Raw genomic sequence first — 15262 nt, 5'->3', positions numbered from 1 at the left:
GTGGTGCACAACACAATCAAAGGCACAGAAAACACATGCATGAATGCAGCTGCCAATGAGACCTATAAATACATCTTCTCCCCTTTAAGCCCCCCTACACTAGTGTTAACTTTACTCTTCTGTGGGCCCAGTTCAATCTTTGCACATCGCAGCCCTCACTCCTGGCTGCACTGCTGGGGCAAAAGTTAAGTTAATATTGGTCAAGCAGCAAACCTAGAGATCAGCCTGATTTTCCTTCCTGCTGCAGAGTGGCATCCAGCAACAACCCACTGCCAAAGACCCAGGCTATTGGACACACCCCCTCTCCACTACAGTTTCTGTAGGGCAAACTCTAAATTTAGACACATGTTTTCTTTAGAGAAATTTTTAACAAGGGCCCAACACACATCTGACCACAAGGTAGTCAGGTGAACACCGCCCGCTCCACATACTTAATGCAGTCATTAAGTAAAATCTCATTAGATTAACTTATTCATTAATGCAGAAACAACTACCTCTACCCAGAGGCATGGTAAGGAAAAATTGGTCCCAAGAAGAAACATGCTGGTGTATTGCAACGCTCCTCAACGAATAGAGTGTTAACTTTCACAAAACATGCAATCCTGAATTAGGCAAGGAGTAAAAAAGCTCTGGCCAGATAGAGGATACAGATTTTCTTCGGTGGAGCTACCACTAGGGCCAGTGTTGCTAGCTAGATACTTGTAAAACAAAGAAAAGTCATAAAGCATTACAGTAGCTCACTGACAAAAGAGAAAACTTCTTCCTTCAGGAAATCTGTGCCAACCAGCAGGATGAGACTTTGCACTGACAAAAAAATTGTTTAATGAACACCTCACAGTGGAATTAGGGTGTGACATATGACTACAGGTACAAATATGCCTATAATCCCTGTGGGGATGCCTACTTATTCACCTGACTTTCATCTCAAGGAACAGGCTTACGGAGAGTCAAAAGACAAAAGCTGCAGCAAGAACACAACACAGAAAATGCAGCAACAGCAACAAGAAGAAATATAATGTAGTATGATATAATATAGAATCACCCAAATCACAGGCACAAAGGAATATGAGAAGAGGATGGATGTGCTATCCCTCCTATTCCAGTCTTTGTCTAGCTTGTAACAGATTCATGCTGGCCATGCCTCAGGCTGAAACAGAGGGTTACAACATCCATCTCAGGTACAGAGTGTAAGGTCCAGATATTCAAATGTATCTGGGTACTTCAGCATATTTCTTAAGATCTGGATCTAACTTGCCTCTTGTCAAACAGAACAGTCTGTAAGAGACCAGACATAGGACTTGGCTTCACCATTAAGCCATTTTTCTACATTTGCCTATTGTTCAACATGCTTCATTAACTACTACCCATGAATCTTTATTTTTTTCTCATCTGTAGACACTGTTTTGGCCTTTCAGCCTCTCTAGGTGAAATGACATTCTGGAACCTGCTTCCTGAATAATTCAGGATTACAAAATACATAACCCAGGTCGCACAACAGCAATCAATCTCTACCAGCATAGATGGCTGCTGAGAGAAAAGCCTTCTTTCAGGATAGCTAATGTCAAGTTCAATGTGTTTTGCTCCCCTCCTAACATTACTATATTGTCTCAATCATCCACAGAAACAGTGAAGTGAGTGAATGAATGAGTGGGAAACTTTCTCCCCTTAAGCCAAACAGGACATGCTCAGCGACACATTCCCGTTTTGCAAGCCCTGCCGACCAAACTCCTGTTACACTACATCATCTGATAGTGACAGAATATAAGCCCAATGAACTATCCTTCTCCTGCATGTCAGCTAGGCAGCCTTCACTGATGTGAACCAAACAGAGGGCTAAAAACTGGAAAGGATTGTCCCTGCCAAGGAACATGACAGAGCACTCACACTGTGAATCTGTCCTTCATGCTGGCAAAATCCTTCAGCTCGGGAGGCACACTCAGGGCAGCACTTGTTGGGGGCTATTTGGAGCACTTCTCCCTAAAAAGATACAAGAATCCAATAAGCAGTTCACATGAAATAGAGACTTTTAATATGAAGGCAAAGGCTTGCTGGATCTGGTGCTCTCAGTTTACAGAGGAAATGTATTAAGTGAAATATGTAACAGTGCTACACCAGATCCCTTTGTTGAGAGGTGGCACATCAGTTTGCTGCATTTGACAGTTTATCATTAAAACAGCAGTAGAATTTACACCCCTAATGGTACAATTAGGAAGTCCCCAGCTGAACTAGTTTTCAAACCAGAACAAAGAATAGAAAGCACTTATTCAAGACAAAAACCCAAGATTAGTCACTGAAGGACCTCTGAGAAACGTGGTACAGATGTAATTTTCTCAATAGATAGTTTTGTACATGTACAGGATGGTTATCAATCTAACATTTCACCACACCAGAAGCGCAGCTGGCAGGCAGAATGAATGTGCATCCATTAACTGTACTTCTTTGGCTTAATAATCACTGCTTTTTTTTAAATAACATTACTTTAAAATTAACTGAAAACTACTGACCACTTCCAACCACAGCACAGTCAAGAGATGCTGCTACCACTTTGCTTTGCATGTTCCAGGGGTTTAGCAATCTGACCACTTGCTACATCCTGTTCAGCAGCAGCAAAAAAGATGGTGCTGATGGAAGCAACTCATCACACAAAGGGCAAAACACAGCAATAAAGACATCAGCCAACACTGGGAAGGATCACAGACTCCCGTCACTGAAAACGTCTCCACGGACTCTCCAGAGCAACGCTTTCATGTTCCTTCCAGATGCATGTTAAACACGCCAGGCCTGGCACAAGACCCACAGACAGGACAGCATCAGCTCTGGGAGGATTTTATTTTGCAAGGGTGTCTGTCACTGATGGCAACTGCACATGAGGGCCCTCCGGCACCACCGGAGGTACCACCGATCTCAGTATTTTCCTCTCACGGCTAATAACAAAAAAGGACCAAACAATTTTTCTGATGCGAGCACAGTAGCTGGAGAGGGAGAAAACAAAAAACCAAAACATGAACATGTCAGGTTTGGGAAGTGAAATGTAGAAAAATGTTATCCATGAGGTCACCTTCTTCAAAACATTGAAAAGGTGTTTCTCAGGAGACATGCTTCATCCTTTCCACTTTGAAAGGGTACAGCCAATGTCTAAGGGATTCCTGCTCAAAAGGAAGTCATTATTTGTTTTGTTATAATAAAAAAATGAAGGCACTGTGATGCCAAAAAATTGTCTTACCTTTCACCTCTTTATTTGTATGATAAAAGTGACCAGAATCATTTGAAATGTCACAAGTTTTCCTTCTCTGTTTTCTAAAAGAAACATTTTGATTTTTCAAACCGAGAAAAAATGTTTCACTTCAAGATTTCCTTCAATGCTGTGTTTTTTAGGAGGTGGGAAACAAAATTAAATGTTTCATTTAGCTTAAACCACTAAACCCCGTTCAACTGTGATCCTGCTGTGGAGAAACTGTTCTTGGTTGTTGGTTTGCTTTGGTTTACACAACAGAAATGATGTTTGTTGATTTTTCACCTACTCAAAACACTCAGTATGCACAGCAGCAGGTTTTACATACAAATGTTTAGAACACCACTCGGTATGCTTTTTGCAGAGACTGTCTGGTTTTATTTATGCCTTGTTGCTGTAAACAAGATCAGCAATATTAGCATAAATCATCATAATAAGCAGGTAAGAAAGAAATCATGGAGGGGGATGGCGATTTCTGACCTTGTTCATCAGTAGTTGGTTTATGCTTGAAGGATGATCGGGTTTTCTTCTTCTGAGATTCTTGATGATCCTTTTCAATATTTAAATGGCCAGACTTTATGGAACACTGAAACTCTTTGTCTTGAAGATCATCCAGGTCAAGAAGTCACACAGATTTGTTTCACACTATAAATCTATTTGCCTTTATGAGCTTTAAAGTTGCCACCTTTTCATTTACCCAATTTTTAAAAATGAACATCTAGCCTGCTCATTATTAGGTGTGCCAGAACAGCACCCTTTTTTAATTTCTCTCCTCTTTAGCACAAAAATTCCTAATATTTCAGTCTTGCTTTAATCAATACCTAGTGATAATAATGGGGAAAACCAGTAAGAATCAAAATTATTTCCTCATTAATGCTGTCATATTGCAAAACATTTTAACCTGCTTCATAAAGCCATATAATTATATTGGCAGTGCCTCTTTAAAACACCAATTTTCATTGTCATTCATGCGTACTACCCCAGTAATCCAGATGCTAATGCAAGACCAATTCCATGGCCAATTAGCTGTAACCATTAATGAAGGCTCAGACAAAGAAAGATGAACAGGAGACGATGAAAGCTCAACAACGATCACAAGGCAGAAGAAACTGAAAGACAGACAATCTCAGCTCTGTTGCTGTTCATCAGAGTGGAAAGCATCCATCTGCATGTTTGGGGGAGACCCAGCTCCACGTTCAAATGAAGGGTGACTGGAAGCTGGGCTCATGCTGGGAGGTCTGAATCCAGTTCAGGGCCTTCCTTTGGGGACCAGACCACCCTTGGAGCACAGGCAGCCTGCAAGCTGTTCCAGCCCCAAGCCTCTGGCTGTAGTGTGGTGAAGTAGACAAAGGCTTCACACGCTGGGTTTTGCCTGTGTGCTTCTTGCACAGGCTTGCGTCAATGAGAAGTGAAAGGGCACAGAGACTGTGCCTGACCCTGGCCAGTCACACACTCTCTGGGAGGCGAAATGGGATTTCACTGCTCCCTCGTGCTTCCCTCAAACCCTGCTGTGAATCAGACCCTCGGGTTCAAAGGGAGCTAGAGGGAGGCAGCTGAGCCCAGAAGGCTGATACGACAGCTGTCACTGCAGTGTACAAAGATAAGCAACCAGCTCAGCTCTGCCAGTTCCTCCAGGGAAATGCCTCATGCTGCATCCTCTTTTTGTATCCCTCTTAATACAAGAGGAGCTTTGCTTCCACCGGGACTGTAGGACCAATTACCCCAGCTGCTCCCACCATACCATTACACGTAACACAGTGTGGCGGACCCAAACAAGTATTTTGACATAACTATTCCAGGGGTTTAAAGCAGGGCAAGGCTGGGAACTTCAGAGCAACCTGACATTTCTCCCACCATGCAGGACAGGTCAGCTGGCATTTGGACAGTGGCAACTGCTTACTTTCTGAAAGTCACACTGAGGGTCTTTGCAGACAGTAGGTTCACAGGTGGCAATATTGCTATGGCAACGGCAGTCTTGGCAAGAATCTGGCTTCCAAATTGTGTTATCCTGCAAATAAACATAAGTTTTAAATTAGACCCATACAGCACAAGGTGTGTGCTATTTTACGCAACAGCAAATGGCTGAAATAGTTCCATATGGACAGACTGGAAGAGTAAAGTCTGCAACAGACCAGCCTTCCCTCTCACATGCTTATCAGGCACAATTTCGTACTATTCATTCAATAACTTCAAGCACGCAGTTGAAAAACAAGGCCATGCACAGCAAGTGATCAACTCCAGTGGCAAGATAATCGATAGGACATAACCTCCAATAACCTCAAGGTGATTATAGCATCTTTGGGAAGTTCAGACTGTCCAAACTGCAGCTACTGCTATGATCACAGCTTGTGCTGAAAGCACCCGAGCTAGCTTTGAGGCTCAACTGCTCCTGGACAGACAACTGTGGCACCATACAGCATCCATGAGCTGATGGAGAATGCAGGTAAATATTGACATGCTTGAATCCAAATGAGCTGTTGAATATTACATTCAAAATTTTCAGTCTGCAGGACCACGGACATAAAAAGTTCTCATGTCAAAATATGATGTAAATTGTGCTCATTAAATTAGGCTGTAAGATGGAAGAAAAGGTCTGAAGAACCTAAGATGCAATTAAACTGATTTAGTCAAAAATGCTGAATGCATGGCTAGGTATGAACAAGCTCTACCTGGTCACATTTATTCCAAAACATCATGAAGGGGACTCTGACCAAGCAAACAGCCCAACAGATTTGGAAACAGCTGTCACCGCCACTCGATCAGTGCACTCAGCTGGAACACACACAGCTAATTCACAAGAGTTCACCACCCCTGTTTGACCCCCTTTCCATTCCCTCCACACTGAGGTCACGATCCCACGCCACTACCACGCTTTCTTAAGGCAGCTCAGGCCCTCATCCAGTTGCCTGGACACTTGCCAGATTTCTCCTTCCCTCCCACCAGTTTCTCCAAGGTCTGAGCAGCCACTTGGGACTCCTACTGAAGATGCTTGGAAAACAAAGCCTTCTTTCTCTTTACTCCTGAACATTGACTTCCAGCCATCTTGATATCAAGCATCAGCAGCATCCCAGAGAAGCAGCCAAGTCTGACTGTCACCCCCCTTCCTATGAAAATGTCTTGCCTGCACTCAGCTCCTCTGCAGTGTCCCTTCACCCATGCCAAGTATCCTTTCTCTGGCAGTTTAAATAAGCAACCACTAACTACATACTGAGGTAATCTGAAGGATACAATTGCTACGTTCATATTTAATTATCTGTCTTTAACAGCCTTCAGTTAAATACACCAAAAGAAAATGGAAAGAGGAAGACCACTTCTTCATCTGAACAGTTCTTTTCCATTAGACAACGGCTGTGCCTACAGTAGGCTAAATTTATACCGTACAGGAAATTTTCCTCTGTAATACAGACAGTAGCTATCCAAGCCGTTAAGCCTCATTTTTAATTGATTTGAAAGAAGACCAGACTTTGCTACTCATTTACATGATGTAGCAATTTACTCCAAGAAGTCAATTTACTCACAGTGTAAAGTAGGATTTAGGCAAATTACGATACAAAAAGATGATTAACAGTTTACTAAGAACACATTTAGAGCTAACTAGTACAACTGTTAAGCATAATGATAAAACACTGAAACATGCCTTAAAGGCCCATTAGACTGCTTAATGAGAGCAAAAAAATCTTGAAAAATCTGGCCACTTGTTCAGGCAGAAGCTGCTGGGTGCTGTGCTCTTCTGCAAACTTAATGTGATGTACTACAAGCTAGGCTGTGCAAGCCATGGGGAGAGGCAATTCATAGGTGTCCAACAAGGTTTCACCACACACGCGTGAGTGAAAGAGGGCACTGGCAGAGGCTCTCTCTTCTTTTACCCATCCTGAATCTAGGGCCGACTGTCAAGTAGAAAGGGCTGGTTGCCTCCCCTCTGAAACACTGCTCTTTGCCAAAAAAAAAATGTTTTCCTCTATGACACTGGACCAACAGTGCAAACCTACGAACAGTGAGGTAACCAGAAATACTGCTAACCAATCCTTACGACTCTTCACTGCTTTACAAAAGCACTTCATGCATATCAGACTGTGCTCTTCTCTCGTGGCAATTCCAGCAGCATCAGAAATTTAGGGAGATTCTCTGTAAATATAATGATGGTGGTAACACTAATTTTAGTAACAGCAAGAAACAGCAGTAACTGTACAGCCTCTTGGGCTAAGATTATCAACAAGACAAAGAGACAGTAATTTCTGCTCTGGTAATACAGCTGGTTCTCCTCTCACATACACACAGCTGTGGCTGTAGAAGAGAAATCTTGACTTCATCTCTGTCACCAGATTTACGGTACAGTTACAGAATAAATTCAGGTTAAGTTACGTGTGTGCCAAGCTTCATCTAACACACACATTGGAGTTAACTCATTCCGATCTCTTTAACAAAGGTTTATCATACTCAGATCCACCCTAAGACTACTAAAACCCTGATAATACCCAGAACTCCTAAAATCTTTCCACTGGCAAAAAGTAATGTTTAATCTGTTTGACAAAACCATTTGATATATCTATTGATGTATTCCTCTGCTTGTTTGTTTCCAGCTGGAAGGAGAATCCCAAAACAGTGTGTGGCAAGGGAAAAAATCTGTGCGAGAATGGTATCAACAGTGAAAAGCAGTCTGCATTTTAAAACTGGCAGCTCACTGCAGGTGGAGGCTGCTTCGAAGCCAACCACGGGGTAAGCACTGGGCACACGCAGTCGAAAGGGAGAGAGCAGATTTTGTGCCTCATCACTTGGTTCTTCTAAACTGTCACCCTGTGCCTCTCTTCTTTATTTAAAAAAATAAAAAATAAAAAAAAAAGAAAAATAAATATTACCATGGTGGAATAATGGCCAAAGGACTCGCATGGGAAGAGGTCAGCACAAAGCTCACCACATTTTGAGACTTAAATGCTCAAGTTTCTGAAAAGAAAACCCTCTCTTTGGTCTACTCCCTCCCCTATTTTCTATTACAGTCTAAGCAGTCTGGCTCCTACCTGTGGGCTCAAATCAGCTAAATGCACATGGTAGACGCTTAGAAGCATGTGCATGTGTTAGTGATTTCCATTTGCCAGGTATCAGATCAAAACCAACACATCTCTGCAGAGCTTTTAAGAATTCAGATTCTAGTTAACAGTCAGGAAACTACCACCTGATTTTTTGTATATGAGAGTCTTCCGTGCAGTTCATAGGCCTCAGTGTTCAGCTCTTGTGACTGTTCCAACATTTAGCTTAAGATTCCTGGCTATGGAGCAACAGACCTAAACTCAAATTTGAAAAGTCTGACGACAATTATGTTTACGGATTTCTCTACAGAAAGGTGGGGATTTTATTCTCTGCAATGCTACCAAATGTCTGAATGTTACAGTCACAGTAAATTGAGCCAAATGCAATGCTCTGGCTACGAGCCATTTAAAGTGCAAGGCCATTTAATTCCTTTGAGATGGGAGAGAAAAGCAGCACATGTACTTCATTCACATGGTAGAAATATGTAAAAGAACAGGGAGGTTATTGCAACAACTCCTTTTGGTGGCATCCCTGGGTGATATTTTAGGATCACATTTCAAACTAATATTTATGTGTTCCCTGTTTACATGGAAATGTGCAGCTGACAGCTGCTAATACAGAAAAGCACAAAAAGATTTACTGGTGCATATTTAGAGCTCTTACAACCTGGAGAACACAGACTGCTAGTATTTTAATTATTCTTTTTGTTTCTTTCATTCAAATATAACTATCCCTAAGGCAACCAAACATGGACCATCAGCTTAAGAATGTTCTTCCCAGTCTTGCCCCTAGCTAACTGTGAGATCTTGGTCCACCCAAGTTAGGGTAACATGTTCAGAAGTGACACAGAAGCCCCAGTATTATAAGAAAGGCTCCTAAGTCACTCTCCTGACAGGAACTGAGATACTAATCACCCAGCTGCAGCATGAGGATCCCACCTACCTGTCCTGGGCGCTGTAAGGCTTTGTTACTATTCATCCAACACTTACAAAGACACTTTAAAGCTCCCAAGTATTACTGTTTTAAACATAAAGCAAGACTTTTCAGTAGACACTTAAAGAACTGCTGTAAATCTGCCTCACATCTCCAGGGCACTGTACCTCAGTGGACAAATTATCTGTTACAGTTTAAGCGCTGAATTCTTATCCTGTTAAGAGTGTACTTTCATCAACGATAATTTAAGGGGCTTTTTCCTTACAAGTACTAATATAATTAACAGTATAAATAATGAAATACTGTGCACAGAGCACTTTGAAGATGGAAAGCACTCCTTAAGCGCCAAGTAGTGCCATTATAATTTATTAATTCTTTGGATTTCCCTACATCAAAAGAAGAAATGATACTTAATTCAACTGAATTTTAAAACACCACGTTGCAAGAAGAGATATCTACATTACTTGGTTGGTTTGTGAAATAGAGGCCAAAAAAGCAAGATATGCTCACAAACCTTTAGAGCTTGCAGGCACCCAGACACAAGATGAAATAAAATAAAACCCAAGTCTCAGGAGCACAGTGCAAGCATTACTGGGTTTGGAGAATACTGATGAGGATTTACGAAAAGGCAGGAGAGAGAGCAAAAGAGCTGCACATTAAGAAAAGGCCAAGAGAAGAAGGCAAGAAAGCAACCAGCACTAAAAAGCAAAGGAGGTTTGAAGCAACAAATAAGCTAAAAAGACAAAGAACAGACACAGTGTGGAAGTGGGAGCCCAGAGCAGCTGTGGGCTCTCATGGTTTGCTGATGCCACAGTCATATTAACCGGAGCACAGAAAGACCTGCATCCTTTGACCATGGCTTTTTCAACTGGCTATCATAACTTCATGTGGATGCACCTGTTCCTCCTCTACCTCAGCAAGAAAACCACACAACAAATCAAAGATAATGGGAGTCTGCTATTAATACATAAAAAGGCTCAGTAATCTGATCAGATGCTGCTTAATGTGGGATATCATCACACTAGATAACAATCCATGCTCTATTCTGGTGCAGTGACTGTGGAAATAAGCATACAACAGCTGGTTTGTGTCCTCCCCCCGATCCCCTTTCCATTTCTTATGGCTTCATGAAAATATTTAGTCAATCCATAAAATGTCACTGGATGCTGAATTGTCCTCTGTAGCATGCCACACTTGTAAAGCCGGTCATCTGGTTGGTGGTACTACTGCAATTACTAAGCAGGGCGAAAACAGCAGTCTAAAGCTGAAGCCTTAATGTTAGCCAGGAATCATCAAGCTTGAAATTTTTCCCGTCATGCTGAAAACAAGGTGGTTGTTATTGCTTATCATGTACCCTACTAATTACCTTTCCTACTTTTATGAGAAAGTGGTAAAACTCATGCAATTAACTTTCAGAAGGGCTGCTCTGTCCCCAAGCTGCCAGATGCATGCGAGGGTGGCACTCTTGCTTTGGGGAGAGGGGCTGACAATGCACCAACGGAGCACCCAGCCCAAGCGCTCCCCAACTTGAGCACTGGGTTGGATTTACTTCACAAGTCATCCTCTGCTGGAGACAACTGAGGAAGGGCAGGTATTGGATGTCTCAGAGGAGGAATACCAGGCTGCTTTGTTGAAATCGTAGGCAGAGCCCAGAGCAATTACACTTTTGGTAACAATTATCAGCATCAGCCACCAGCTGCCAAGTGAGGAGACCTGGCAGCTCAATAACGCCACTTTCATTTATCATTTCCACTCCAATTAGTTGACAATACCTGGCAATTGGCAGAATAAACCCAAATGTAAGGGAAGCTGAGAGAGTACTACATGGTCCGTGGGGATATCCATTAATGGAGCGATGAAGAGATGAAAGTAATTCAGAGACACATAAAGGATTCCTAGTGTCCATTCGGGTTTAGACTTTTATGTTTTATCTTTTGCAATAGGGAGCTGTTGCCGCTGCTGAGTACGTTTTCAAATCTGATATGTGCTCGCATATAATAAAACCCCCCTTGAAAATGGGCTTTTAATGGGTTTATTCCGGCATGCCCACAAGCAGAATAACACAGGAATGGCTCAGTCTCTGAAACCAAACAGAAATTCAGCTCATCTCAGTGGAAACAGTTTTAGCCCTACACTCCCAGGAGAGAACAGAGCAGTTAAGGCAAGAGCATACAGCTTGATTAACAACACATTAACACGATCACATGGGTTCAGGAACCAGGAACTATTTTTCCATATCTTCCAACTAGGGAATTAAACAGTTACACAAATTAAAACAAGGTACTGTTTTCATGGTTCATTAGTCTGATGCTTTTTTACATTTTCTAACTGTTAAGTCTTTTACCAGTTGTACCAGCCTTGTAAAAATAAAGACTCTACAAATAAAATTTCCCAGTAGTCCTAAGATATTTCAGGGATGGAAAGACTAGGATATTCTTAGATACTGTCAAATCACTTTGCTGCTGTTGTAAACTTTATCCTATCTTTCATACAGACACAAAAGCAGTCACTAGGAAAGGGCTCAAATTAATCAAATGCTCAGGGCAAACAGGGTAGATGAGTTAAACCAATTTTTAAAAATCATTATGTCTAATCACAGTTCAAATCAGCATACAGAAATCTTTATTTAGACCAACAGGTCAATTGTTTTTCTGCAGCGGTGTTCCTCTATAAAGGTTAATGCCTTTTGGTTAGTCACTGTTAAAGTAGATTCATCTGTAGTCAAATATATCCTTTATACTAAACACTGCACTTTGTTTTTCCCTGACTGGAAGAAACACTGCTACCTGTAACTACTTGAGGGACTGTAGTTTACCACATTTCTATTCCGACTCTTATGCAATCCGCCCCCTCTCTATAATCAATTCATATCAGGACTGCTATAATGAAAAATTAACAGCAGTACTGTCTCTAAAGTAATCTTTATCAGTTAAATAACTTCCTCTGTGATGGGTAAAGGAAAATAATGTTAGGAGAACATATTGTATTTAAAAGCAATAATTAAAGGCAACACAGTTGCATGACACTGAGTTTTTAGACCCAGTACATCTCAGCTCAGTTTTTATAATTGAAAGAAAGGGGGTTTTCCCATGCTTTTTAACCCTTTGCTTTAAAGGAAAAAGGATAAACTGCTTGAATACACTGAAATTAATAATTACTTCCTTGCTCCCTGCATGGAGGGCTATCATTGCCAGAAACAGATTTAGTACTGCACTTGTTCCATGTATTTATTGAAAAAAATCCAGAAGCTCAACAGATTGACTTTAGAAAATGGTTGTAAATACAACCTGCTTATTTTTCCTCATTAATGTAACTGATTTTTAAAAATTCCATATGCTTAAGCCTTCCTATTGGTTGTCAAAATTTCAAATGCACTTTTTCCAAAGAAGTTGGATTCAAACAGAGCTATTCCAGTGTTGTATCTTTTAATTTAGAGTTTTCTGCTCCAGTTCTGTTTTAAATTCCTTTTACATTTATCTATTCAGATATGTGACACAAGCTTGAAAATGTCAGACAGTATGTTAAGAATGTATTTAATACTAGCACCAATAAATCATGGATACTTGGAAGATCACACTAACACTTGCTCTCGCTCTCTCATACACACAATCCCCACTTCCGCACTTATGCCCAAAACCTAAGCAACAACTAAGGACTTTTTCAGCTATCATATTTTGTATTTCATCTCTTCTGCAGAAGCAGTAATTTTAAATTATGTTTATGGTTATGTTGTAAAAACCAGGAACTTTAAACCCAGTTATAAATTCAGCACTGGAAGAAGTGGAGAAGAAAGGAGGAGGGAGGATAAAAAGTTCTGAGTTTCTCTCTCAGCGCTGCGCTCAGTTTTATTATCTGGGAACACACACAACCTGAAAACATTACGCTAACCAGAGAGAGCCTAAAGACTATACTTCCTTCCATATAATCAAGCCCTCTTTCCCTCTTGAATAAAAATATAACGTGTACTCAACATCTCTCTGTAAATCAATAGAGAATTTTGAAAGAAAAAAAAAAAAGAGATAAGCCCCCACAATTTTAACAACATCCCCCAAACTAGAAGATTTGCTTTCTCCTGAGGCCTGGAGGGTACAATGTTGGTTCCATTTTTAAGCTTTTACCCACAGTCAACACAAGCAGGAACTTGGTTTCCTTTTCTTTTCTTTTGAACTGAGACCAGAAGTTATTTCCTCTTTTCAGAACATTAATAATAAGGCACCTCTTATCTAATCAAACACAAGAGAGGTCCCAGAAAATAGTGGCATCTGGCAATACACAGCTGTTTCACATTTTGATACCATGAAGCCTCAGGTATGAAAACCCATACCCAAAATCATACAGCATCGCTGGAAGAAAGCAGCTCTGACCACCTAACCATGGACAACACATCCTGCTCTTAAACAGCATTACAGGGGTTAATAAATGAAAGGTGTCATTTTTGCACAGCTCCATTTTTTTCTCAACTTGTTGAGAATGTTGAGAAATGTTTCAAAAACATTTTCTTAATCACCAACAACGTGGCAGGAGCAGGAAAACCTCACCCCAAGCAGCCTGCAGCTTCTTTGTAAAATTTCTTCACACATTGAGTCCATCTATAAAAGGACAAGGTGAACAACTAACAGTAAAAACAAATACTAGAAGGGAAGAGGTTGCAATTTTAACACCAGTACAATCAGTGAGAGCAAAGATCCGTCTTGCCCAGGAGCTTGCTTTTGACAACAGCCAAAATCAGACAGCTGACAATACAAATACAGAAGATGGTATTTCTTCCAAAAATACCCTCCATGCAGTTTACAGTTCAGTGACTCCCCAAATCCGAAGTCATGTTTCTGCATTTAATAACTCTCATGGCTTTCTTCTCTATGAATTCCAGTCTCCCCTTGAACTTATGTAAACTTTAAGCATCGACATCCTACAGCAAAGTTTTAGTGCTTAATCACACATGAAGTGAAAAAAAGCATCTACCTTGTGGAAAACTGAAGTCTGCACTGTGCTGTTATGAAAAGGGATGAAAACGGGGGTCAGGGAAATAAATGGTATAATAACACACTGGATCCTTGCATAGAATAGGGATTCTCCTTGGTCAGCAGCTTAGGGCAAGAGGGGAGGAAAAAAAGAAAAGAAATAGGAAAACCTAGAAGACCTACACTGTTTCTGCAGATGGTATTGAGTTCTCAGGCAAGATGCTTCTCTTCTCCGTGCTTGCACCGCCCTTCCCATCCTGTGTCTGTCCAGACTGCAAATTTCCTGGCATTGGGACCAGCCTTTCTTATACCCTTCCCCAGCATTTGGCATTGTGTGCTCTGATCTTAAGACCTAAAAATGAGCCAATGTCACGGTGGCTCAACTAAGCCAGCGAAGAAATGGCAGTGCTGCTGATCCATGCCTGACCCTGCTGATGCCATCAGGCCATGAACAAACCCTCCATGCATGTGCCTTTGTTGCAAGAAGCTTGGAAAGGGCATACAGAGGAGATGATCAAGGGCTTTTTTTCTTCCATTTTTGTATGCTGCAAATCTTTTACATGCCAAATTATGTGTTAAGTTTGATGAACAGCACACACCAGCAATTCTCCTTAGCATCCAGCAAAACATTTGGGGTCCTCTTGCTGCTTTTCTTTCCCCTTTACTTAGTTCCTAACCTGCCAACGGGCAAATTTCAAACATCCTCCCCAAAAATAACTTCTGAACGGATATCAAACCCAGAGTTTTTGATTGAACAGCTGTTGAAAAGAAGGGAGGTAAGGGATTTATTTAATCTAAACTTGATTGTGGCTTTAATTACAGCATTTATTACAATATAGTGGCTATCTCTGGAGCAGCAGGAGTCACAATTTCCACTGAGCGATGCTCTGGTGTATGTGCAAAGCATGCAGCTATACCTAAGGCAAAGCTCAGCTTCACCTGTCCAAGAGCACCAAGGAGGTTATGTTCTACCCCCTTAAAATGATGTTGCTTGTTTGAGAATTGAACCTGTGAAAGCTGCCAGGACTTCAGTAGTCAACATCAAACACTGAAGGCTGCAGTACTGCAGGCAACCACTGTCAACCAGCACGCACAAAACCACAGCCTGAAA

General features: G+C 41.3%; 1 protein-coding gene across 1 annotated transcript in view; it reads right to left on the bottom strand.

The window, feature by feature from the left end:
- The window catches only part of FRAS1 (Fraser extracellular matrix complex subunit 1), a 176604-nt gene that overhangs the window by 107091 nt on the left and 54251 nt on the right, over positions 1–15262 (bottom strand). Inside the window, exons 3-4 of the mRNA XM_074823439.1 lie at positions 5133–5240; positions 1885–1977 (exon numbers count right to left, since the gene is read on the bottom strand). Coding sequence (XP_074679540.1) covers positions 1885–1977; positions 5133–5240 — 201 coding nt within the window. The remainder of the gene's footprint in view (positions 1–1884; positions 1978–5132; positions 5241–15262) is intronic.

Source organism: Strix aluco, chromosome 4, assembly GCF_031877795.1.
Source record: "Strix aluco isolate bStrAlu1 chromosome 4, bStrAlu1.hap1, whole genome shotgun sequence".
NCBI lineage: Eukaryota > Metazoa > Chordata > Aves > Strigiformes > Strigidae > Strix > Strix aluco.
This window is presented reverse-complemented; position numbering and strand designations above follow the sequence as displayed.